General features: G+C 47.5%; 1 protein-coding gene across 2 annotated transcripts in view; it reads right to left on the bottom strand.

Moving 5' to 3' along the window:
• GLB1L2 (galactosidase beta 1 like 2) overlaps nt 1-27,546 on the bottom strand; it is a 1,156,973-nt gene that overhangs the window by 118,210 nt on the left and 1,011,217 nt on the right. For both annotated transcript variants that reach the window (XM_086956948.1, XM_086956947.1), the window contains exon 17: nt 11,620-11,731. In XM_086956948.1, the coding sequence (XP_086813074.1) occupies nt 11,620-11,731 (112 nt within the window). The remainder of the gene's footprint in view (nt 1-11,619; nt 11,732-27,546) is intronic.

Raw genomic sequence — 27,546 nt, 5'->3', positions numbered from 1 at the left:
GAGATAGGGCCTTGACACCCACGTTGCCTGCAAGGACAATGGTGGCCCTGGGATTGGTGGATAGGTGGAGGTGGCTTCACCCGGAGGCTCGGGTTTACTCGTTTTTCTCTGGGGCGCATAAAGTGTTCTCCCGGCTGATTTATATATTCATGGCCCGGCAGGAATTGCAAGTTACGAATAAAGCAGAATACCAGGCAAGGGGTATCTCGGACCACTCAGCTCTCTTGGCTACGATAGGGGGGGGGGGGTAGAAAAGGAGGCATGATGGGTGGTGCTTAGCGGCATGGGACCTGCAGAACGCTGACATTTTACACGGCTTGCGGGCAGACGTAAAAGTATATGTAGCGGAGAATGAAGGCACAGTTTCCTCTTGGGTAAACTTCTGGGAAGCGCTCAAGACGGTCCTGAGGGACAGGGCTCAGAATAGGATAGCGGCCGAAAGGAGGAAGGAGGGGGAGGAGACTCGACGGCTGGAAACTCAGATTCTGGCCTTGGAACAGAAGCACTAGACGGAAGGTGACCGGGGGTCTCTCAGACAACTTCTGGATGTACAACGGCAGTATAGAGACCTGGCGACGGGGGAGGCACGGATGCAGGCCCTAGTGACACTCCACCGCCTATATGATGTTGGAGATAAGTCTGGGAGGTTGTTGGCCTCGCTAAGTAGAAAAGACAGAGATGCGAGGTGGGTGGAAAAAGCGGGGGACGGACAGGGAGGCTGGGCACGGACTGACGAAGGTATAGCAGAAGCGTTCACAAACTATTACCGTGCCTTCTGTGAGGCTAGAGATCTGGGGCAGCAGGAGGATGCGCTGCGATATATGAGCCATATTGAGCTTTCGAACCTTACGGAAGACGACCAACGCGAGCTGGACGCGGACATTACGGTTGATGAAGTTAGGGAGGCCCTAGGTAAACTCAGGGCAGGGAAATCTCTGGGAACCAGTGGTTTTCCGGCGGAATTTTTAAAAAAAACAGCTGATCTGCTGTCCCGCCACTTGTTGGGTCTCTTTGAGGACGCAGTGACAGAGGGTGAGCTGCCTCTAGACCTCCGACAAGCCACTATCGTCCCAATTTATAAAGAAGGTAAACCCCTGACGATTGCGCATCCTATAGGCCCATTTCGCTCTTGAATGTGGAGGCGAAACTTCTGGCAACGATCCTGGCTCTCCGCTTGTGGGGAGTGATTACAGGCCTGGTGCACCTAGACTAAACAGGTTTTTTGCGGGACAGGGTGACCAGATACAATCTTCGACGAACTCATAATTGGTTAATGGAGGTTTGTCACAGGGCAGAGCCGCACCTGTTCTTATCCTTAGCTGCAGAGAAAGCGTTCGATGCTGTGCATTGGCCCTTTTTAGAAGGGGTGTTGACTCGCTTCGGTTTTGGTTCTAAATATAGGAAGTGGGTGAAGCTGCTCTACACTGATCCCAGGGCGCGGGTACAGGTCAATGGGGTGCTGTCGGAGGATTTCCCGATAAGACGAGGCACCAGACAAGGGTGCCCCTTATCTCCGCTGCTCTTTGCGCTGACCATAGAGGTGCTGGCTCGCGCGGTACGACAAAACGTGGAAATCAGGGGATTCAGACTGGGGCAGAGAGACACCATAGAGGAGAAGATCTCCTTATACGCTGAAGACGTTCTGCTGTACTTCTCGCACCCGGACACTACGATCCCGGCATTTTTCACGGAATTAGCACACTACAGTGCCAGCGCTGGATACCAGATAAACTGGCATAAATCGATTCTCTACGATCCAAAAGGGGAGGGAAGATGGCCCTATCTTCCGGGGAGATTTCAGACGACGGGGAAGGGTTTTGTCTATTTAGGGATTTTTGTAACTACTGATAGTGCCCGGTCCTATACTAGGAATGTCAAACGCATACTGAACAATTTTGAGGAAGATGCGGCGCGGTGGCGACTACTCCCACTTACCTTCCTAGGCCGCGCTGCCATGTTTAAAATGATATCCTTCCCTAGATTTCTGTATGCGTTTCAAAACGAGTATTTCCCCCTCAAGCGACAGGTCTTTCGAGATATACATGCAGAACTGAGGACCTTCCTGTGGCTGGGAAAACAGCCCGGGTAGCACGCAAAGACATTACAGAGACATCAACATGATGGGGGAATATCGTTGCCCAACGTAGAAGCATATTACTGGGCGGAACACCTGACACCCATAAATGAGTGGAAACATGCCCCGGCCACCCATCCCACATATGCGTTAGAACGCCACACCATGGAGAACCGCACAAGCCTACACTACCTCTACGGTGGAAAGGGGGGCAATAGATTGCTCCCGGCCACAAGGGTTACACTGGGAGCTTGGACACGAGCAACAAAGGTCACCGGGTGGGAAGGTAAACCAACGAAGCAAACTCCCTTATGGAAGTGTGCCTGGCTCAAGGAGTTACACAAGCTGAGGGGCTTCAGGACCTGGGATGCCATCGGAATCTCCACATTAGGCGATATAATGAGGAGGGGGGAGTTGCAGTCCTTTGTAGTACGGCAAAAGGAATATGGACTCTACCGCACACAACATTACCGGTACATACAATTGGCACATGCGTGCAGAGCGGAAGGGGCTTTGAAAGAGGCTCTCCCCCAGTATGACCCACAAGAGGGACGCCTTTTACAAGAACTCATCCCTCATAAGGCTGTGTCCCTGACATATAGGACACTAATGAATAACCTACTGGAAGGGAATCTCAGAAATGTATAGGAACGGGAGGTGCGGGAAATGGATGAAGTGGACTGGGGCTTGGTCTTGATGCACCCGAGGGAAGTAGCAATCAAATAACGCTTACGGCTCATCAAATTTAATGTCCTTCATAGGACCTACTTCGATAGAGTTCGCCTACACAGAATAGGACGGGTGACTGACCCATGTTGCCTGCGCTGTGGGCATGAAGAGGGGAATTTCTTACACATTATTTGGAACTGCGCCGGCATACAAGTAATTTTGGGGGGAGGTATTGAGAGAGCTGGGAGAAGTACTGGAAGTTGCTGTACAGACCGACCCTAAGCTGGTACTCCTTGGCATGACGAATGACGTGGACTTACCACGTCCACAGTTGATATTTCTGGGGCTGGCTCTGGTTGTAGCAAAGGATGTGGCCAGGAAATGGGGAGCGTCAGAGCTACCCCAGTTAGAGGAATGGAGGAGGGGTATGGATCTTTACATGGCTGCTGAGAGGGTCACATACAAGGCGAGGGGGTGCCCTAAAAAGGTTTTATAGAGTGTGGGGCAAGTGGCGGCGATACCATGGACTGGATAGTGGACTCTGACCTGAATGAAAGAGGCGGGCTCCCGCGGGCAGCAGTTGGGTTGAAGGAGATGTATCTCAGAACTGTATTCCGGGGGTCTGGGGTGGTCAAGTGGGGGGTAACAAGGCCTTCAGGTGAATATGTTGGGAATGTGCAAATGGTGGGGGAGGGGGCGGGGGGTTGAAGAGGGGGATATGATGAGTACTTATGACATGTATGATTTGTGGATACACCATGGAAAATTTATTAAAAAAAATGTTTTTAAAAAAAGGGAAGTGGACATGCCGCACCTCCTCCTGAGGCCACTTTTGACCCCGGCGGCCTGGCCTCACGTTGGGGACCTGTGGTCCCTGCCGGCTCCCCGCCTCCTGCGGGAGCCAGCATTGCTTTTGGACAAGGGAAGCTCCAAACATGCAGCTCCCTTTGCCCAAAAGCAGATCTGCTTCGCTTCATAGAAGTGAGAGCAGTTTTTCTGCTCTCGCTTCTATGAAGCGAAGCAGAAGTTTGCAAACTGCAATGTCCCGGGGATGGGCACCTTGGGACATTGATGGAGCAGGCCATGGGGGGGGGGGCGGGTCACAGGATGGCTGCCAACACTACCTGGTTTAGAGTGTCCAGCCAATCAGAATCAAGCTTGTGCTCGGGAGGGTTTGCGGATCCACCGCGGTCAACAGATATCAATATATTTATATTTTTGAATTTCTCAGGAAATACAGAACGGATTTACACCATTTAAAAGAAAGAGTGAACTCTGGACAAAAAGCTACCTCTCTGCCAAATTTGGTGTACATCTGTTCAGCAGTTCGGGCTGTAGCTGTGACATAAGTTTCCTGTGGAAATTAACATAGAGTAAACTGGTTGTCTAAGACCACTAAAATCTGAAGCTGTGAAAGGGACGAAATGCATACTGAAGGGGTGAGTGGTGGCTGTGTGGCCAAGGATCTGGCCGTAGCTCAAGACTCCTTAAAGCGCTCAAGCGACGAGTCTGCCTTGTCAACGAAAAGGCAGGTGCCATCAAAGACATGTCCATCAGGGTAGACTGGGCATTCCCTGAAAAGCCAGAAGTCCTCAACCAGGCATAGCGTCGTAATGCTAATGACGCGGCAACCGGTCTGCCCAGTGAGCTGGTGGTGTTCAGACCACAACGAATAGGGATTTTTGCTGCATCTTTCCCAACCGCAACTGCTTGGGAGAGCACGGCCAAAGCCTCCTCCGGGCTCTGAGGCAGCACCTGTGCAACCATATTCCAGATAGTATGGGAGTATCGGCCCAAGAGGCAAGCAGTATTCACCGACCGCAATACCAAGCTGGTAGGAAGAAAACATCCTCTTCCCAAGATGATCCAGCTTTTTGGATTCCTTAACAGGGGGTGTAGAATGGAACGCGCCTTGGGAAGATGAGGCTTGGACAAACTAGCTCTCAGGGGAAGGGTGTTGCGTTAGTAACACTGGGTCGCCTGTAGCAGGGCGATGGCAGTGTGCGATTGTCCTGTCCATAGGAGCCCTTGTACTGGGCTTGGACCTAGTGCCCGGAAGGACATCAGCTGGGGTTTCATGAAAGGGCAAAAGGGATTCAGAGGTAGAAGCCGCAGGCTGAAGCACATCTGTCAGGAGGTTAGTCCTGACTGCTACAGAAGGGAGCTCGAGGTTGAGGACCTTGGCTGTCCTTCTCACCACCACTGAGTAGGAAACCCCCTCCTCCATAGCCAAGGCAGGGAAAGAAAGCAAGCCAGTGTCAAAGGAAGTAGCCAAACCACAGGCCTCACCCAGGTCCATCTGCCAGTCTATAGGGTCTTCAAGCTGGTCAGTTAAAGAGTCCAGCTGCCCCTTCCAGTCCTCTTCGCCAGCTCCTGGACCAAAATCAGCACCAGGGATGACCCCAGGGACTAAAGTCCCTTCCGGCATCAGAACTGACGTCAATCCGGCTCCATGTCCACGTCAGGGATGAGGATGGGGTTGACGCCAACCGGGGGCATGGTCAACGTCAGGATCATTATTGTCGGGATCAACATTGGGGAACATCGAGTTGGCTCGACCGGTGCCGGTCTGGATCCGACAACGGATTCACGGAGGCCCTTTGGAGCCGAAGCCACCTGTAGCCTGGAGCCCCCAACCGACTCCGCAGGGCCCGAAGGCTCTCCAGCAGAGCAGGGCTGTCTAAGATGAGGTGCAGGGCCTCATAAAATTGTACTTATTGAGTAGGAGACACTCTGGCTCCTGGAAAAGCAGGGAAGTGCGGAGTCATGTAGGAAAAAGGTTCCTGGGGACGGACCTTAAGAGCGACAACACTCAATGTCCTGTGTCGTGTCGGCCGACGGATGGGGTGTAGTCGAAGAACGGCTATGCTTCTTTGATTTCTTCTTGTATTTAGCTGACCTCCCCGAGGAACTGGATTGTGACGAGGAGTGTGGGCTCCACTACCACTCTTGGGACCTTCCTCTCGAATGCAAACAGCAGAGACAGGGAGCAGAGCGCAAGGCCTCCAACAGCTTTCGGGACCGCTCCGACAAAGCCTTCGGTTTCAGGGTCGGCACTCAGGAGTATGACTTCAAGCTGTGGTCGTGCTCCAGGCACCAAAGTCACATGTGGTGTGGATCCATCACAAACATCATGCTATGAAAGGAACAGCAGGGCTTGAGGTCGGTCCTACCCTGGGACCTCTCGACGCGCGAGTCCAAGGGGCCCATTAGGTTGGCGGGCGGACCGCCCCCGCCAGGCTGGCGGTAGCTGCAGACGGCCTGGCGTGGGCGATCCGCCCGCCATCCTTGCTTTAAAGCATCCTAATGTCCCCCTAAGACTCAGAAAAAAATCTTGACAAAAGGTTAAAAAAAAGCTAGCCAAAAAATGGCTCGGGATAACTCTCTCTGGATCTGTGCTTAGGTTGGAGTGGAAAAAGAAAGAACTGACCTCTGCCTGGGAGGCGTTTATATAGGTCCTGCAATGTCATTTACGTTGAGCATGACACCCACGACGGATGCAGAGCCGACCGACTCCGCCTACCGACGCATAGGAATATTGCTGATGAAAAATCTCCGAATCCAGACTGATGCCTGGGGTAAATTCTAAAGTTAAGGAATGTATAATTAGAGTCTCTAACAGATTGCAAAACTATAGAATAATTAACAAATTGATAACAAATAAAAATAGAAAAATGTGTGACATCTCTATATAATACAAAATTTGGTGAAGGTGTGGACACTAAAGGGGTGACCTTTACTATTCTCACTCCAATCTAACCATATTAGGGAAAGTTGTTGGATACTATAGAGTTGAAATTTATAACATCCACTTCGAGATAAACCACTTTACATAACAAATTACAAAATAAAAAGTCTTACATCTACAAGCAATACCCTCAGATTTTTTGTTACATAAAATTAACTGAAATGGCATCTAAAACACACTAATCTCAACTATAAATCTTTATACACATATTTTTATTTTAAATGATAAACTTACAATTTTAATAACTATTTAAAATCAATATATTGTTCAAAATATTTACTACCATCCATAAACTTTAACCAATAAAATGAAAAATGTATATTAACGAATTAACGATCATGAACTAAAAAAAATAAAAAAAAATAAAGTATACATTTTTTTTAATGTACATTTATTTTTAATGTCAAAATATTTCTAAATATTCCACTTAAAAACATTTTGTATTTTTTAAATATTTTATATTAGATTTTTTCTAATTTAACAAATAATATGTAATACCATTAATATATATATTCATTAACATTAAGATAAAATATATCAAATATTAATATAATTTAAAAATGAAAACATTCTAAATTTTTCATTACATATCTTTAAAATGATCCTACAATTTAAATGTAAAAAATAATGTTTAAAACGAGAGCAAGAACTGTAATATACCTATGTACTGAATGTATTGGTCATAGCAAAAGTCATAATTTGTAATGTGCAATAACTGTATCAATGTCAATGGTCTGTCCTTATTGCAAAGTTTGAATAAAAATATTTAAAAAAAAAAATAATAATAATAATGTTTAAAACAATCTCCCCACCCTTATCCCTAACAACCCAATACCCAGCAAAAAAAAAAGAATCAACAGTTCTATACAGTAACAAAACTGAAATAGGTAATATATCTTACTAAAAGCACAAATTAAAAAAAGAGTAAGCACATAGAATGAATCCCACTACAATACATTACAAACTAATTAACACTAGCGACGATATTTACTACATCGATATTTTGTACAAAGATATTAAAAACACTACAAACAATATTTTTAACTTTGATATTCCTATTCACATTATTTTGATGTCCCGCTATTTTTGACACAATATTTTTGTATCACAATATAATTTTTCTGATCTCTCTTCCAAACACTCTTCAGAGGATGAAGACAATGCCTCAGTTGGAGGAGGAATTTATAATGTTTTATCTCCTGGCAAATGGCACTTCAGGCACTTTTTTCCCCTCAGCAGTGGTACTCTGAGTAGATTCATCACCAGAGAAAGCTGATTCACTGACCGCCTTCTTTTGATGCCCCCCTCATGACCATTTAGGGCCTGATTAAGAGTTTGGCGGTATGGGAGCAGACTGCCATACCGGCAGCCCGCTTCAATACCGCCAAACCTGTGTTCGGAATGCCAGCCAGATTACGAGTGCTTGTTGTGTCTGGCAGGCTTTTTTTTATCAGTCCCCTGGTGATGTCTCTGAAAATCGGCACTGACAAAAACGGTTCCTGCACGGCATGGACTGTAAAGTCCATGCTGTGCAGGAACTGGGGTACATGCACACAGGGCGCACATGTGGTACAACCCTGCATGCACCCCATGGCTCTGAGTTAATAGGGGTCATCGTAGGCCCCTCTTTGGTTCCTCTCCGTCACAGTTTTCAAGGAGGTGAAACCGCCATGAAAACCATGGAAGAGAGGAAACTCGTAATATGCTTGATGGGCCCACAGCAGCCTCACCAAGCATATTGCTGCCTTAAGACCGCTGCGCCACTGCCAGGAAAGGCGGATCCCTGGTGGATATGGCGATCCCATGGCGGTACGACTGCCCTAGTTATAATAGTGTTACCAACAAGGGGTTCTGGCTCCTATCAGCACGGCTGAGCCCAATTATCAAAAAGCAACATCTAAGGTGCCAATACTGATTTTCTTTCACTATATTCTTTTAGCTGGGATATAAAAAGCCATTCAATGTGCCCCAAAGTGATTATTTCTTATTTCTTTATTTTTAATTGAAACTTTTGATTTTTGTTACTTTTTCTGATATTATGAAAAATTATTTACAATATTACAACTATCACAACCTACACAGAAAAAATTCATTACTAATGAATGTACTAAAAAACAGTTCAGAGTTTATCCTTTTTCAACTGTACACACTGTTTGCACCTCGCCCTGAATAGACGGTTGAACTTTTGTAAATAGAAACTCACCTGTGTGTGTGTTGTTTGTCTCAAATGTTGTTTTGTGTCTCTGCAAAGGAGTTGCTGCCTGTGTTTCAATTTATGTTATTTATTTGCATATGATTGTAATGAATTTTTTCTATGTAGGTTGTGACAGTTGTAATATTGTAAAGAATTTTTCATAATGTCAGAAAAAGTAACAAAATAAAAACCTTTCATTTAAAAATAAAGAAATAAGGAATAATCACTTCGGGTCACATTGAATGGCTTCTAGTTGTAATAGGGCCGTCTGAGTGGCAGTGCGTTGGTGGCTGGACCACCACTGCCAGGCCCCTGCAAGTCTGGGGGTCGGAGGACCGCCAGACTCGTAGTTAGGCACCTTAGTGTTTTTGAAAAAAAGTTGAGAAAAACGTTGTTGACCTTAGGAGAGTATGGAACAGAGGCAATATATGCATTCCTTTTGAGTGTCAATGGAGTATAACCTATTTCTGCCGCAAGGGCTAAAGAGAGCCTTCTTCAGTAAATCGGATGTACCGAAAAGTATAAAATTAGAATATTCACTGGATCAGAATGCAAAACAGAGATCCCAGATAGGAAATCAATGGAACAATACAGATATGAAGAAAATATGAGCTGAGTTCTAAAGGGACTCTCTTTCACAGGACATGGTTTGTGCTATAAATCTCAGGGATAGTGGCCTCCAGGGGCGGCAGAGTATGGTGAACTTGCATCCCATTTGCATTAGCTTTTTTTACAACCATTTAATACACCCTTCTGCAGGGACTCCCAGCTCGATGATGATGAATAATTCAAGTAAATGAATGTATGAAAGATCTAGTTGCTGACTAAGTATTTTTATATGGGTATTCTCAAAATGAAGTACACACAATTTCAGGATCCTACAAAAGTGAGACAACTCCAATGAAAACGTTGATCTCTCCCTCCTTGTTGTGCTACCAGTAGGGGGATGCCAGTGTTGTCCAGCTAACCTGTTTTACTCAATATTTCTTTTAACAGCTCCTGGGATGTAATACCAACTAATGCTTATCTTTACTACTTCATGGTGTACACTGTTCTGCTGCACAGAAAAATCATTGCAAAATACAGCTTGTTTACCAAACAAGCTTGAAACGTCGGCGGCTTTAGGTCTTCTCATTCATTCTTTAGGGCACGAATACCATAAAGGGAGCACCAAATATTTCTTTAATTAATGGAAAAACTCATACCCAATGGGGGAAATAATGAGCAAACTCAAAAACATAATCAATGGAGCTTGGAATCACCTTGTAATAGAAAATGAAAGAAAGCGGAACATAATCTCCAGAAGAAGGAGCACTTGTATTTCCATACAATTGGAGCAATGAACCAGAATATAAAGGAAGACATGTTTATTGATCCTTACTTATGGCCCTATTACGACTTTGACCACCTTCCGAAGTGCCGCACTGCGCCATCCAATGGAGGACCGCCAAAGCTGTGGTGCACCTGCCCGCTGGATTAGGAGTTTAATCCTGGTCAGGGCAGTGCTGCGGCGGTCTCACGCCGGTGGGCTGTTAGGCTCATGGGAGAGCCTAACATGCAGTCCACCACTGTGACAGTGTCTTCAGCATGATCCTGCACGCTGTGGCATGCATGCCACACCGTGCAAGAACAGGGGAGCACAACATGTGCTCCCCTGCAAGCACCCCGAGGTCCGATAATGGCATGGACCCTGTTAGGGGCCCCTTTTGTTGCCTCTCCGCCACCCTTTTCATGGCAGGCTCACCGTCATGAAAGGGCGGGAGAACAGGTAACTCGTTATATGCTCGCCGGTGCTCCCTGACCGCTGCGTGACGGCCGCTAGATCCTGGATCACCCGGCGTACGCAGCGATCCTATGGCAGTCCTACTGCCCCACTCGTAATACTGCGGTGGGCCCACAGTGTGGCAAAGGTCAGACCGTCACAGCGAGGATGGTGGTCCAACGGATGGCCGTACTCGTAATAAGGCCTTAAGTATCGAGCAATAGACAAAATCATGTCACGTAAAAAATACTCAATCTCCAACATGCAACAATCACACACACTCTGTTGGGCTGAGCAGAAATACTATCAGCCAGATTTATGAAAGACCCGTTTTGCGAGTCTGAAATAGCGATTCATAAGGAATCACTATTACAGACTCGCAAAACGGGATTCATGTAGGAATCGCAAAATTAAATGCGATTCCTACAGATTCTTTATTTGTGATTAGCAAATTGCTAATCGCAAATAAGGAATAACTCCCCATTCATTCCTGAGGGCCAAAAGGCCCATAGGAATGAATGGGGAGTATTCCTTATTTGCGATTAGCAATTTGCTAATCGCAAATAAGATAGCGATTTGAAGGGTGCCAGGGGTGTCCAAAGGACAACCTGTAGCACCCCTTAAATGCACATTTCAACAGGTGTTCCGCACACACATGTCCAAAGGACATGTGTGTATGTAACATGCAACTTAGAAAAATGCTTTTAGAAGCATTTTTCTAAGTTTTCGCTATTTACCACGAGGTTTGACCTCGCGGTAAATAGCGGCCGAAAATTGCGATTTCGCAATTTTAAAATGTTTCAAGAATAGCATTTAAGGAATCTCTAATAGAGATTCCTTAAATGCTATTCCTCGCAAATTTGCGAGTTTCTAAATAGCGAATTTTGCATTTGGGATGATGAATCCCAAATGCAAAAATTGCACTCGCAAAGGGCCAGATTCTCAGAATCTGGCCCTTTGCGAGCGCAAATATGATTGATGAATCAGGCTGTATATTCAGACAAACGTCTACTGCTTAGCCAATTATCTATCAAATTAAACATTCAGAGCAAACAAAGGTCTCCCAATCTCTCACTGTACCACTGAAGGTCTGTTGCCGACACAGCTTACTTACACCATTCCAGCAAATAAATAGGACAGTAAATGAAATAAACAGCCATATAAACTCTTACCTTCAAACTTAAGTAAGTGTCAAGAGGTGGGAAAGAGGTTTTCAAGATCCCTCGAAAGAATGCTGGGCCTAAATTGTTGTCAGGTGGACTGGTCCATGTAGCTGAGCTCAGACTTTACAGGAAGAGAAACAAAGAGGTAGATGTTGGACAACTGACAGAAGTGAGCAACAAGCAATGTGCCCCGGTGGAGCTAGACTCACTTATAGAACATTCCATTCCAAAATACATTACTTCAAGAGATACATGTGAGTAGACCGACTGGGAGCACTAGAGTTTGAGTTATTCAGGGAAAACTGAAATTATGTTAAAAACCTCCTCTCACCAACCATTTATATCGCTCTTTACAACTACCCAACTGATATACCAGTCTCATAGTTCAGTTTTCAGCACCTTTGAAAGCATCATCCATGAATCAATTTTCTGTCAAAAAAGGCTAGAATAGCCCTAAAATACTTAGGCTAGATATAGCCCTGGGGAGTTCACATGGCCAACTTTAAAACTTATCAAACTGCTTTTCTAGCGAAACAAGGTTCATATTGGCTTTTACCCCCCAGTAACTACACACCAGTGTGGCTGAAAACTAAAAAGGCCATCTTAGACAAGCTACACCCACTCACCCTTTTAACCACTAATACCACAAGACTAGCTAGATCTAAATCCATATTTAAAAACACAAAAACCTCCCTGCTAAAACTTGACAAGAAACTTCACACAAGCCTAAGAATCTAAAAGATGGAATCTCTATGGAACAACCGTAATATTAAGTACAAGGGCAAGCCCATTTGCTTTGAAAATTGGATAAATAAAGGCATCTTCTTCCCCCTCCACCAACTGGAAGTCTCATTATTTCCCTTAACATTCTCGGAAATCCAAAGCAACTACGACCTCGATAGCATAGAATTTTATAACTTTCTTAAAATTTAAACCGCCTTGTCGAAATCTAAGCTACAAAGACAAACCCCATCTCTCCCAAACTTCATTACAAAAATTAACAATTTGGGACATCACATCTCCCAAATCTATAAACTTCTACGCCCTAAAGCCATGAACTTGAACAAAAATCAAATTACATTCTGGAAACTGCTGGCTAGAGAGGCTGCTGAGGCTTCGTATGTTCCTGTGATTTTAAAGATTGCTTTTAAAATTATTAGTTCTTGTTAGAGTGAGCGCTTTTCAGCGCTGGGCTTTCTTGTGTATTTTACTGATTTTAAATACGCATACTCACCTTCTCTGATCGCCGCTTCTGGCGCAACGTCTGTAATTTGATCGCCACCTTGGCGCGACGTTTTGTACTAGCACCTGTTATTGCTCTACGCTCCTGGCACCGATCCGCCACGGCTTGTGCCGTTTGCAGCGGCGGTGGCCACACGAGCGCACTCTGACTTCCGCCCTACATCCTCACTTCCGCCCTGCTGCCCAATTCGCAGGTTAGCGGTGCAGTGACTGGAATAGGGGGCATTACTTAAACCCAGCACTGTCATTAGTTCTGTGCTAACTGCTGGCTAGAGAGGCTGCTGAGGCTTCGTATGTTCCTGTGATTTTAAAGATTGCTTTTAAAATTATTAGTTCTTGTTAGAGTGAGCGCTTTTCAGCGCTGGGCTTTCTTGTGTATTTTACTGATTTTAAATACGCATACTCACCTTCTCTGATCGCCGCTTCTGGCGCAACGTCTGTAATTTGATCGCCACCTTGGCGCAACGTTTTGTACTAGCACCTGTTATTGCTCTACGCTCCTGGCACCGATCCGCCACGGCTTGTGCCGTTTGCAGCGGCGGTGGCCACACAAGCGCACTCTGACTTCCGCCCTACATCCTCACTTCCGCCCTGCTGCCCAATTCGCAGGTTAGCGGTGCAGTGATTATCTCCCCTGGTGTATTTAATGCCTCAATGGCGGAAGCGCAGCGGACGAGCGCAGCGGGAGCGCCGACTTCGCGCCGAAGTCGTGCCAAAGTCCTGCCCGTCTGCGCCCGTCCGCGCCAGCACGGGCCCAGGGCCCTGCACCTCTGCCCACACTCATACCACCTATTCACGGTCCGCCCTACTGCAGCTGCGGGGGTCACCATGTCCCTCGCATACTGTCCTGAACTGCCAGAATGCACGCATATCCTGTTCTTACTGCTCCCTTGCCCTGGACTCCCTTAATTCATGCACAGACAGCATGTCATCCACGTTTTGGAATTTTCCCTCCCCTAAGCGCACCCCTCCTCCCACCTTGCACAATTCCTCCCACGCTCTGAGCTTCATCAGCATTAACTGTCCATCTCTCTCGAAACACAAGAGAGATATCTTCGACCTCCTGGAGACAGCTAGTCCTGCTGCCATGTTTGTCACCGAAACTTGGCTAAATGATAGCTCTGGGCCTGATATCGCCACGGCTCTCCCCAATGATTACACCTATGTGGGGCGAAATCGAGTACTTAAAGACGGCGGGGGAATTGCCATCATCTTCAAGAGAGAATTCTCTTGCAAATGGGAAGACCTTGACTTTCCAAACTGTGAAGCTGGTTTGTTTAAACTAACTCTCTCTCCTCAGTTTACCTTAACCGGCACCCTGATTTACCACCCGCCAGGCTCAGCTAGCGGCTGGGCTGCCTCACTTCCTGAACTTATTGCCCCTTTTTTAGTACAATCAACCAACTTCACTATTGTGGGTGACTTAAATATTCATTTCAATTCTGCCTCCTGTGCCATTGCTAAACGCCTCATACAGGATCTTGAAGCACTAGACCTATATCTTCTCAATTCCGACCCTACTCATAAGGCCGGTAATCTCTTAGACCCCATCATTTCCAACCTGACTGGCATCTCCTATCAATCTACTACTCCGGTCCTCTGGTCTGACCATTTTATTGTTAATTTTTCAATTAAAACGATTGTGGCTGATTCATCTAGACCCGACCCACCCCATAAAGCCAGCAGGAATTGGAAACGTCTAGATTTAAATAAATTAAATTGCCTTCTCGCCAATTCCAAACCTACGGTTCCCAACATGACTATTAAAGAGCTACCTGCTGTTAGATCATGGTTAACCACCGCTTTGGACTCCTGTCTCCCTACCCAAAAAAATAAATCTCAAGTTCATCACCCCCCTGCACCCTGGTTTAACGACTCCCTTCGCCTAGAAAAATCTAACTGCAAAAAATTGGAACGGATATGGCGTTCCAATTATAACCCGGAGCACAAAGTAAAATACAAGTCCGCCCTTAAAACCTATCATGCGGCCTGTGATACCGCTAGAGCTAATTTTGCTAACAGCACCATACTTACAGCTCAAAATAGACCGAAGGCCCTGTTTAAAATAGTCAAAGAGCTCTCAGGTGCATCCTCTGTACCCAAGGACCCTTGTCTAGACACTGCCCAGTGTAATGCCTTAGCCAACTTCTTTCTTGAAAAAATTGACAAGATCTATGCCATTTTTAATTCTACCTCCACTGCTTCCACTCACTCTGTTCAAGATCTACGCAACTCTCCCCCTATTACTAGTCCCTGCTCCCTGTTCACCACCTCCCCACTTCACGCTTGGGATCCTATTTCCCCCGCGCTGCTAAAAAAGTATCTCCAAGACATCAAATCTGGTTCCCCCCTTGACCCTATGCCCCCCCAAGTTCTGAGTTCTCTGGACCCAGCCCTACTCCACATTATTTTGGATGTCTTGAACGCTTCGTTAACAGAAGCGATTGTCCCAAATGAATGGAAGCACGCAATGGTGGTCCCATTACTAAAAAAGGCCAACGCAGACCCCAACAACCCTTCCAATTTTCGCCCTATTTCTTTGCTTTCATGTTTCTCCAAGATTCTGGAGAAACACGTTAACTCCTTGCTTAAATCCTTTGTTGAATCCTCCAATCTTCTTCATGGCTCTCAATCCGGGTTCAGGGCTGGCTTCTCCACGGAAACCACTCTCCTTGGCGTGTCAGAGACCATCAGACGCCAAGTGGATAATGGCGAGACTGTGGCACTCATCTTGCTTGACTTGAGTGCCGCATTTGACACCGTCTCCCACTCCATCTTACTGTCCACCTTGGAGGCTGTTGGTGTCGGTGGTTCCGCCCTGGCCTGGATTGCTAATTTCCTTTCTGATCGCACGTTCCAAGTTTTTTCTTCCACATCTGTTTCATCTATTTTCCCCTCCACTCACGGTGTTCCCCAAGGCTCTATCCTTAGTCCCCTTTTCTTTAACCTGTACGTGTGGCCTCTTGCTTTTTTGGCAGAACAGGCTGGCCTCACAATTTACTCCTACGCTGATGACACTCAAGTCATCTATTCACTTTCCACCAATAAAAACCTCCCCTCCTCTTCTCTTCAATCCGGGCTGAAACATATATCGGATTGGATGTTGAAGCACAAACTAAAATTAAACGGGGACATAACAGAACTGCTCCTGTTTGGCCCAGACACCTCTCTCTGGGGCCCACACCATTGGCCACCGGAGATGGGTCCTCTACCCCTTCCATCAGTGTCTGCTCGCAATCTTGGGGTTCTCTTCGACAACCAACTTACTTTCAAACAACACGCTGTGAAAGTCGCCGCCACCTGTACCACCATCATCAGGTGGCTGAGAAAAATCACCTGGATGCTGCCTGCGGACATCCTGAGGACCGTATTCCAGGCTCTTGTCATTTCACGCCTGGACTATGGGAACATCCTTCTCTTAGGTGCCGCCAAGGAGGTAACCAGGAAGTACCAGGTTGTACAGAATATGGCAGTTCGCCTTATCTGTCACCTGCCTGCCAGATCCTCGGTCACTCTCCATATGCGGAACTTGCACTGGTTGCGAATCGAGAACAGAGTTAATTTCAAAGCACTTTGCTACATGCACAAGATCATGACTGGTAGAGCCCCTCACTATCTCTCTTCTCTGGTGCAGCAATATATTCCCCCCCGTACACTTAGGTCCTCCACGCAGAATAAGTTCAAGATTCCGCGCATCAACAGAGCCAAAATGGGAGGACGTTCGTTCTCCCTGCTGGCCCCCTCCTTATGGAACTCCCTTCCCCAATTTCTGCGTTCTGAATTGTGCTTTCTGAAATTCCGTAAGGGAATAAAAACTTGGCTTTTCAATACCTAATGTTATGGTTTGACGTTCCTCCCACCCTTTACACCGTTCAGTTTGCCTTAGCGCCGGGAAACCTCCGGGTAGCTGCGCGCTTAACAAATGTAATTATAAATAAATAAATAAACAAACTATAGTTCCCTGTCAGAATCACAATGGACCCAAAAATGGAATTCAGTTACTTACCAAAAACTCTCCTCTCTAATCACAAACAAAACTTTGGCTCCTCCACAAAGCTTATTGGACCCCTGCATGTCTACACAAGCAACATCTACGGCCAGCCCCAACTTGCTTTAATTTTGAAGAGGAAGTAGGCGTCTTAGCACACCTCATTGTTCACTGCAAAACCTTATCCTCTTTCTGGGACAAAGTGTTTGAATTTGCCCCCGCCTTATTCGCCTGCCACCTAAAAAAATACAATATTGCTCTCCAACAGTCACCTTGGAAAGCTCTGGCAAGACACATCAGGGATAGGTTAGACAACTACTTCGCCTCAAATAAACCGCCTTGGCTTGGTTCCGTAAACACTCTCTTTTTAATCATTCTCCAATGTATTGATCCCCCTATCCCTACCAATTGCTGACAGTGGATTCTCCTTCTTCCTCCAAACAAGCGATACGGTTGACTATTACTCTTATGGTAACTCAGGTGGGAAAAGTTTGTTTATACAATATCTGATCTCTGTTTCTCTCCCTTCTCAAGTTAAATAACAAAACTTACCCAGTATATGTACTCTCAGGCCTCTTATTATTATTATTTCATATATTTGTTTGGCACTGTTTTATTTTTATTACTTTGTATTATTAGTCTGCTTATTTTCCTGGTTTTGCCTTATTGTGTCTTATTGTTTATACTTGGTTGTATCGAAATGTTCACCTCTCCTGTTGTTGATCACTGCCTAATAAAACCAAGTCTGTACTATTATTTCATTATATGCTCTTTAAAATTAATAAAATCATTTGAACCCCCCAAAAAATAGTTCCCTTTTATTCCTCAAGGGCATGTCATGTTGCAACATGATTTACTACCATCTTGCTATTGGTGCAGGATTGCTGTAGATAGGGCATTTGTACCAGCGTTTGAGCCTGGGATTGTCTGAGCCATGACGTGACTACTTTTATTTTAATGTTTGATTTAATATATGATTCCACAGATTGATTTACAATTTCTAAAGTGTCCACAGACTGTTTTATTGTTTCTAGAAGGCCTAAAGTCAGCGTGACTCTTGTTCAGGTTACACATTTTCTGCAGCAATCATTGTAAATTCTGTTGTTAAATTCCACCAAAGGTCTTTCAGTGCTCTGACAGAACATTTTCAGCTTTGGTATCTAGGACCATATTTCAAGATAGTCCTAATGAACCAGTTACTTACCTTTAATGACTATCTTTTTGTTGCATTCTCTACCTACCTGCACATTCCTCACAATTGGATCTTGAAAGTTGAAAGGGCTCTCCTGTGAGTATAGGTAACTCTTTGGCTCTGGCTTCACAGGCTATAAAGCACCACAATGATGCAAAAACTTCAGTTCCCTGTCCTTTTTCCATACCCTCAGAGAAGAAGACGAGGCTGATGAGATTTACAGAAATTTCAGTGTACCAAACCAGACCAAATGTTATTATATGTTGCATGACCATGCCTCGGAACAGAGTAGCTGAGGGGTCAGAAAGGAATCTGCAGGTAAATACAGTGTACGCCAGAAAGATAGATAGCAAAGGTAAGGTAAGTAACCTGTTCTTCTCATTGCAACCTGCACATGTAAATTGTTAACCTATTGAATCAGTACCCCAGCTGTGCCTCCAAGGATTTTGGTCTGGGGAAATGATCAAACCAAAACGTCCTGTCACACAATCCCTACAGACTTCAAAGTCGAAGCAATAGTGCCTGATGAAGGTGTGGACTGAAGCCCACATTGCATCCCTGCAGATATTCAGGCTAGAAAAACCCGTAGGCCATGCAGAGGAAGTGGCCTTCACCCAAGTGGAATTGAACCTGATGCCGTTTGGAGTCTCCGTCTTGGCAAGAGTGTAGCAATTCTGGGTGCACAGCACGATGAAGCAGGAAAGAAAAAGTTACTCACTGTAGATAACAATCTTTCTTTTGGAAATCCGATCTATATGCAAATTCTTCACCTTTTGAATATCTCCTGACACGAGTCTTTAACTGGAAACATTTCTGAAATAGCTCCTATGAGGAAGAGAGCACCAACTCCATTTTGATGTAAAAAAAAAAAAAGAAAAACTATTGACATCACTTGAGGTAATGGCCGCCTAACCAGTTCCCTGCACATTTCGTCTGCACCAACAAAGTAAAAGGACAAGAAATGTGTTCATTTGAACATTTGCAAATATACTAATGAGATGTGTAACTTGAAAGATATTAACGAACAAGTTACTTACCTTCGGTAACGATATATCTGTAAGAGACATATGTAATTATGGATTCCTTACCTTAGAATTACCCCCGGGCGTCAGACTGGATCCCGTTAAAATTTTTCTTAGCAGTACACCTGCACGTCGGTAGGTGGCATCGGTCGACTCCACGTTCGTCGATGGCGTCGTGGTCGCTGGGATGATGTTGCTGTGTCTACTTCGACGCCGCTCCTGCACGCTGCGGTCAGTTCTGCCACGATTTTCCACGCCAGAAGCGCAGAGCCATGCAAAACACTGACCACTGGTGCACATAACTAGGGCCCAGTAAGGGAGTTCCTATCCCTAGAAAGCAGTTCGCACAGCGAGGAGGATGGGTGGTGCGGTAAGGAATCTATAACTACATATGTCTCTTACACATCGTTGCCAAAGGTAAGAAACTTGCTCACCTGAAAGAGACTGTAGTTATAGATTCCTTACCTTAGAATAGATCCCCCAGCAATACTAACCTCGGAGGAAAGTCTGCGAACCAGGTTCACACCAGGAAGTCCTGGATAACAGAACGGCCGAAAAAGCGGTCTGTCTAGACTAGGCTGTCCAGGCAGTAATGCCTGGTGAACGTGCGCAAGGATGCCCACGTGACTGTCTGACAGATGTTAAGTAAGGGAATCCCACATCCCAAAGCAGTAGTGGATCCCGTCGCCCTGGTAGAGTGGTGTACGCAGTCCCACTGGAGGCTTCTTTTTAGCCAAAGAATAACAGATCTTGATACTGAGGACAACCCGTTGAGAGATGGTACGTTCTTGCACTGCCCGACCTTTCTTAGCGCCCACAAAACCCATGAAGAGTTGATCGTCCACCCGGAATTCTTTTGTGCGGTCAAGGTAGAAAGACAGCACGCACTTTGGATCCAGACAGTGGAGTCTCTCCTCCTCTTTGGAAAGGTGCAGAAAGAAGGTGGGCAATGTGATGGTCTGATCTGTGTTGAAGGAAGTAACCGCTTTGGGCAGAAAAGAGGGCCTAGTACGGAGGACTACTTTGTCCGGATGGACCGCAAGAAAGGGAGGTTTAGAAGAGGAAGCCTGAAGCTCACTCACCCTGTGAGCAGAGATGACGGCAAGCAAGAAAGCAGTCTTCAAAGTTAGGAGACGTAGAGGACAATTATGTAGTTCCTCAAAGGGAGCACACATAAGATAAGTGAGCACAAGGTTCATGTCCCACTGGTGCATTACAATAGGAGAAGGAGGAATGAAATGAGTAATGCCCTTCAGGCATTCGGGGAATAGAAAAGAGAAGGCTGATCAGGAAGGCGGAGAAAGGCAGAAAAGGCCGAAAGATAGCCCTTAAGAGTGCCCAGAGCAGAGCCCTGCTGGGCCAATGAAAGAATGAAGAGGAGAACCTCTGAAAGAGGGCACAAAGGGATCCACAGCCTTTGCTGTGCACCATGCCACAAATGTGTTCCATCTACAGGCATATACTGTTTTGGTGGAGGGACGCCTGGCTGCCAAAATGACATTACAGACTTCGGGAGGAAGGTCAAAAGCTGTCAACTGTTGCCGCTGAATCTCTACGCAAGGAGGTGGAGGCTGGACAGGTTCGGATCTGGAGGAGTATCCCCTGCTGCTGCGACAGAAGATCCTTCAGAGGACGTAGTCTGCTCAGAGAATCAATGGCCATGCTCAAGAGCTCGGGATACCAGACTCTTCGTGCCCAGTCCAGAGCCACAAGAATTACTTGGGCCCGGTCGTGCTGGGTCTTCTTCAGCACTCTGGTTAGAAGTGGGACAGGCGCACAGGAGGCCACACTTCCCCTTGCGATGAAAGGGGTCGCCGAGTGAGTGCCGCCTTGGAAACCCCAATGCACAGAACTGCTGATATTGCGTGTTCTCCTCAGTGGCGAATAGATCTAACCAAGGCTCTCCCCACTGCTGAAAGAGACTGTGCACTACCTCCAAGTGAAGACGGCATTCGTTATTCATCATGTACCGGCAGTTGAGTTTGTCAACTCTGGCGTGCAGGGAATCTGCCAGGTGTTGAACCACCATGGATATGCCCTGATCTTCCAGCCATGTCCAAAGGCGAAGAGCCTCTTGAGATAGGGTTCACGACCCCACCCCACCATGTTTGTTGCAGTACCACATGGCAGTGGTGTTGTCTGTGAACACCTGCACTACTCTTTGACAGAGGGAAGGAAGGCCTTCACTACAAGATCAATTGCCCGGCGCTCCAGAAGGTTGCTGTGGAGCCCGGACTACACCGGACCAGAGGCCTCTGATCTCCGCCTTCCCAATGTGGTTACCCCATCCTAGAAGTGACGCATCCTTCACTAATGTGAACTCAGGTTGGGGAAGGGAGAGGGATCCACCACTAACCCAATCCTGGTTCATGACCCACCACTGCAACTGACTTGCAGTACCCTCCAAGATCTGGACGACATCGGAAAGAATCCCCTGATGCTGTGCCCACTAGAACTTCAGGTCCCTCTGCAGAGCCTGCATATGCCATCTGGCATGATCTACCAGCAGGATACAGGAGGTCATGAGGCTCAGCAGCCTCAGGGTCATTCTCACCGAATTCCGGCATAGAGGCTGAAACATCGGTATCATAGCCCAAATATCCTGAACTCGCTGCACGGGAGGATTGGCCCGAAACTGTGCTGTGTCCAGAACTGATTTACAAAAGGGGGTGGTGATGAACAGAGTGTCTGAATTGAGCAGACCACTCTTACCCAGTCCAAAGATCAGGGCTTGATCCATCACCGTTATTTATCTCACTGCCCCATCCCAGCTCAGAACCTGGCTATATGCAAATCAGTCTGTCCCTGGCCCAGTGCATCATGGGAACAGGGCAGACTAAACTACCAAGCCAATTCTTTACCAGAAAGGAGACAAGCTACCGGGGACCGGTTTCTGGCATTTCAGCCGTCTTCGGCCCGGCTTGCTTGAATCCTGATGGAGCAGTGAGAAAGGGACTCATGTCTGAGTATACCCTGCCACACCTATAGTGGCCAAAATCGATTTACAAAAGGGGGTGGTGATGAACAGAGTGTCTGAATTGAGCAGACCACTCTTACCCAGTCCAAAGATCAGGGCTTGATCCATCACCGTTATTTATCTCACTGCCCCATCCCAGCTCAGAACCTGGCTATATGCAAATCAGTCTGTCCCTGGCCCAGTGCATCATGGGAACAGGGCAGACTAAACTACCAAGCCAATTCTTTACCAGAAAGGAGACAAGCTACCGGGGACCGGTTTCTGGCATTTCAGCCGTCTTCGGCCCGGCTTGCTTGAATCCTGATGGAGCAGTGAGAAAGGGACTCATGTCTGAGTATACCCTGCCACACCTATAGTGGCCAAAATCGATTTACAAAAGGGGGTGTGGTGATGAACAGAGTGTCTGAATTGAGCAGACCACTCTTACCCAGTCCAAAGATCAGGGCTTGATCCATCACCGTTATTTATCTCACTGCCCCATCCCAGCTCAGAACCTGGCTATATGCAAATCAGTCTGTCCCTGGCCCAGTGCATCATGGGAACAGGGCAGACTAAACTACCAAGCCAATTCTTTACCAGAAAGGAGACAAGCTACCGGGGACCGGTTTCTGGCATTTCAGCCGTCTTCGGCCCGGCTTGCTTGAATCCTGATGGAGCAGTGAGAAAGGGACTCATGTCTGAGTATACCCTGCCACACCTATAGTGGCCAAAATCGATTTACAAAAGGGGGTGGTGATGAACAGAGTGTCTGAATTGAGCAGACCACTCTTACCCAGTCCAAAGATCAGGGCTTGATCCATCACCGTTATTTATCTCACTGCCCCATCCCAGCTCAGAACCTGGCTATATGCAAATCAGTCTGTCCTTGGCGGTGACGGTGTTGGATCTAGCCCTGATCTCTTGACTGGGTGAGAGCTTTCTGCTTAATTCAGAGACTCTGTCCCTCACCACCCCTTGTTGTAAATATTTTTGTCCACCCTAAGCGTGGAAGGGTATTCTCAGATGTGAGACCCTTGCTCATTGCACCATCAGGATTCAAGCAAACCGGGCCGAAGACGGCTGTAATGCCTGAAACCGGTCGCCGGGAGCTTGTTTCCTTCCCAGTGTAGGATTTGGCTTTTGTAGTTTGGTTTGCCCTGTTCCCATCATGCACTGGGACAGGAACAGACTAATTTGCATACAGCCAGGTTCTGAAACTGGGATGGTGCAGTGAGCTAAAAAACGGTGTTGGATCTAGCCCTGATCTCTTGACTGGGTGAGAGCTTTCTGCTTAATTCAGAGACTCTGTCCCTCACCACCCCTTGTTGTAAATATATTTGTGTCCAGAACTGCTCAGGTGAAAAGGAGCTTCTGAAAGGGAATATGGTGCAATTTCAGCATGTTGATAGTGAACCCCAGCAAATGCAGGAAGTCAACTGTAGTCTGTAGGAGGGAAACAATAGCCTGGACCGAGCCCGCCTTCAACAGCCAGTCGTCGAGATAGGGGAAGACCGGAACCCTTGATTTGAGCAGATGAGCTGCGACCACCGCCATCACTTTTGTGAACATCGAAGGGGCACTGGTAAGTACAAAAGGGAGCATGGTGAACTGAAAGTGCTTGTGGCCTACCGTAAACCGTAGGTAACGCCGATGGGCAGGCAAGACGGGGATGTGAAAGTAAGCGTCCTACAAGTCCAACGCTACCATCCAGTCTCCAGGGTCGAGGGTAGATAAGACATGAGCCAAAACTAACATCCCGAACTTCTCCTTCTGGAGGAAGCGGTTGAAGTCCCTGAGGTTCAAGATAGGACGCAGGTTTTTGTCCTTCTTGGGCACCAGGAAGGAGTGGAAGTAGCAACCACAACCTACTTCTGGCGCAGGGATGAGTTCCACAGCTCCCTTGGCCAAGAGTGCCGTAACTTCCTGGCGGAGAAGGGTCAAATGGTCCTCCGACATACGATGAAGTGTAGGTGGTATGGTGGGAGGGATAGTCTCGACGGGGAGGAGTAGGCCCTTCAAACTATCTACAAAACCCACCTGTCCGACGTGATGTTGCGCCAGTGGAAGGGTGATGGTGGATCCTGCTGCCCACTGGCAAGTGGTGGTCCTGAAAATTCGGACTAGGAAGGTTTGGAGGCTGCTGCAGGGGAGTCATTGGTGGACTGGCCTGCCCGCTGGCCTCCAGACCCACGACGTTGGGTCACACGTCCCCGGCCACGCAGAGGCTGGGTAGCTTACCCAGGCCTGTGGCTCTGGGTGGAGGGTGGTGGGGGACCCCTTCTGTAGCCACGAAAGGCAGACTGCATGCGGCGAGAGGTGGCAGTGAGGCCCGAAGATCTGACTGTACCCTTAGAGTCCTCGAGCGTGTTGTCCGCCTTGTCGCCAAACAGGCGCGGGCCATCATAGGGTATTTCCAAAAGGGTCGATTGAATATCCCCAGAGAAGCCAGTAGACCTCAGCCAGGTGTAGCGCCTCCGGGCTACTGACGTTGAAATCGTTATACCCAGTGAGTTAGCAGTATTCATCAAACACCGGATGGTGAACTTTGCTGCGACTCTACCCTCTGCAACAGCGCAGGTGAGCATGGCCCGGGCCTCCTTTGGGCACTGCGGCAGCACTGGCGCAACCGCCCCATGGGAACAGTCCAGTCCGAACTACAAAAGCCATGTCCTTCCCAGAACGGAATCAAGCATCCGAGGACCGGACCGGTTTCGAGGTAACACCTCTCATCAGCCCGGCTAGCTTGACTCCAGTGGTGTGGAGTGCCTGGGACCCACGTCTGAGCATCCCCAGCGCACCCACGGCGGCAATTGCAAACAAAACAGGTGATGGACCGAATGTGGATCAATGTCACACATTCATCCCAGTCAAAAGATCTGGGCCCAAATCCATCGTTTTTTTGCACTCCACACCACCCTGGGTTAGACAATGGCGATATGCAAATCAGCTCTGACCCTGTGCCCCATGGGAACAGTCCAGTCCGAACTACAAAAGCCATGTCCTTCCCAGAACGGAATCAAGCATCCGAGGACCGGTTTCGAGGTAACACCTCTCATCAGCCCGGCTAGCTTGACTCCAGTGGTGTGGAGTGCCTGGGACCCACGTCTGAGCATCCCCAGCGCACCCACGGCGGCAATTGCAAACAAAACAGGTGATGGACCGAATGTGGATCAATGTCACACATTCATCCCAGTCAAAAGATCTGGGCCCAAATCCATCGTTTTTTTGCACTCCACACCACCCTGGGTTAGACAATGGCGATATGCAAATCAGCTCTGACCCTGTGCCCCATGGGAACAGTCCAGTCCGAACTACAAAAGCCATGTCCTTCCCAGAACGGAATCAAGCATCCGAGGACCGGACCGGTTTCGAGGTAACACCCAGGGTGGTGTGGAGAGCAAAAAACGATGGATTTAGGCCCAGATCCTTGTACTGGGGTGAATGTAAGACATTGATCTACATTCTGTCCATCAAATTGTTTTTTGTAATTTTCTCCCTGAGTGTACTGGGGTAGCTCAGACGTGGGTCCCAGAGCCTCCACACCACTGGAGTCAAGCTAGCCGGGCTGATGAGAGGTGTTACCTCGAAACCGGTCCGGTCCTCGGATGCTTGATTCCGGTCTGGGAAAGATATGGCTGTTGTAGTTCGGACTGGACTGTTCCCATGGGGCACAGGGTCAGAGCTGATTTGCATAAAGCCATTATCTGACCCAGGGTAGTGTGGAGTGCAAAAAACGATGGATTTAGGCCCAGATCCTTGTACTGGGGTGAATGTAAGACATTGATCTACATTCTGTCCATCAAATTGTTTTTTGTAATTTTCTCCCTGAGTGTACTGGGGTAGCTCAGACGTGGGTCCCAGAGCCTCCACACCACTGGAGTCAAGCTAGCCGGGCTGATGAGAGGTGTTACCTCGAAACCGGTCCAGTCCTCGGATGCTTGATTCCGGTCTGGGAAAGATATGGCTGTTGTAGTTCGGACTGGACTGTTCCCATGGGGCACAGGGTCAGAGCTGATTTGCATAAAGCCATTATCTGACCCAGGGTGGTGTGGAGTGCAAAAAACGATGGATTTAGGCCCAGATCCTTGTACTGGGGTGAATGTAAGACATTGATCTACATTCTGTCCATCAAATTGTTTTTTGTAATTTTCTCCCTGAGTGTACTGGGGTAGCTCAGACGTGGGTCCCAGAGCCTCCACACCACTGGAGTCAAGCTAGCCGGGCTGATGAGAGGTGTTACCTCGAAACCGGTCCGGTCCTCAGATGCTTGATTCCGGTCTGGAAAAGATATGGCTGTTGTAGTTCGGACTGGACTGTTCCCATGGGGCACAGGGTCAGAGCTGATTTGCATAAAGCCATTATCTGACCCAGGGTGGTATGGAGTGCAAAAAACGATGGATTTAGGCCCAGATCCTTGTACTGGGGTGAATGTAAGACATTGATCTACATTCTGTCCATCAAATTGTTTTTTGTAATTTTCTCCCTGAGTGTACTGGGGTAGCTCAGACGTGGGTCCCAGAGCCTCCACACCACTGGAGTCAAGCTAGCCGGGCTGATGAGAGGTGTTACCTCGAAACCGGTCCGGTCCTTGGATGCTTGATTCCGGTCTGGGAAAGATATGGCTGTTGTAGTTCGGACTGGACTGTTCCCATGGGGCACAGGGTCAGAGCTGATTTGCATAAAGCCATTATCTGACCCAGGGTGGTGTGGAGTGCAAAAAACGATGGATTTAGGCCCAGATCCTTGTACTGGGGTGAATGTAAGACATTGATCTACATTCTGTCCATCAAATTGTTTTTTGTAATTTTCTCCCTGAGTGTACTGGGGTAGCTCAGACGTGGGTCCCAGAGCCTCCACACCACTGGAGTCAAGCTAGCCGGGCTGATGAGAGGTGTTACCTCGAAACCGGTCCGGTCCTCGGATGCTTGATTCCGGTCTGGGAAAGATATGGCTGTTGTAGTTCGGACTGGACTGTTCCCATGGGGCACAGGGTCAGAGCTGATTTGCATAAAGCCACTATCTGACCCAGGGTGGTGTGGAGTGCAAGAAACGATGGATTTAGGCCCAGATCCTTGTACTGGGGTGAATGTAAGACATTGATCTACATTCTGTCCATCAAATTGTTTTTTGTAATTTTCTACGCAACACCACAGCATACGAGGCCCCCTCCTCCGTAGCCACAGAAGGGAGAGAAAGCATACCAAGGTCTGGTGAGGTATCCAGACCACTGGCCTCACCCAACTCCTCTCTCCATTCCAGCTCCTCGAGTATGTCTGGTAGAGGGTCACCAGACCCCTGCCCAGTCCGCCTCACCCTCCTCTGGCTGCCAGTCAGGGCAGTAAGGAACGCCAGGAAAGAACAGTGGTACAAAAGTACAGGTCGGCGCCTGTACCGGTGTCGGTAGACCCCAGTCCGGCTCTGTGTCCAAGTCGAGGGTGAGGCTGTGGTCGACGCCAGTTGGGGGTACAATCAGCATTGGGGGCGTTGTCACTGTAATCGGGGAAGGTACCGTGAGGTCGACCAGCACCGATCTGTA

This window comes from Lissotriton vulgaris, chromosome 2_1 (genome assembly GCF_964263255.1).
Source record: "Lissotriton vulgaris chromosome 2_1, aLisVul1.2, whole genome shotgun sequence".
Lineage (NCBI taxonomy): Eukaryota > Metazoa > Chordata > Amphibia > Caudata > Salamandridae > Lissotriton > Lissotriton vulgaris.
The sequence above is the reverse complement of the archived record's forward strand: the minus strand, read 5'-3'. Positions and strand labels throughout refer to the sequence as shown.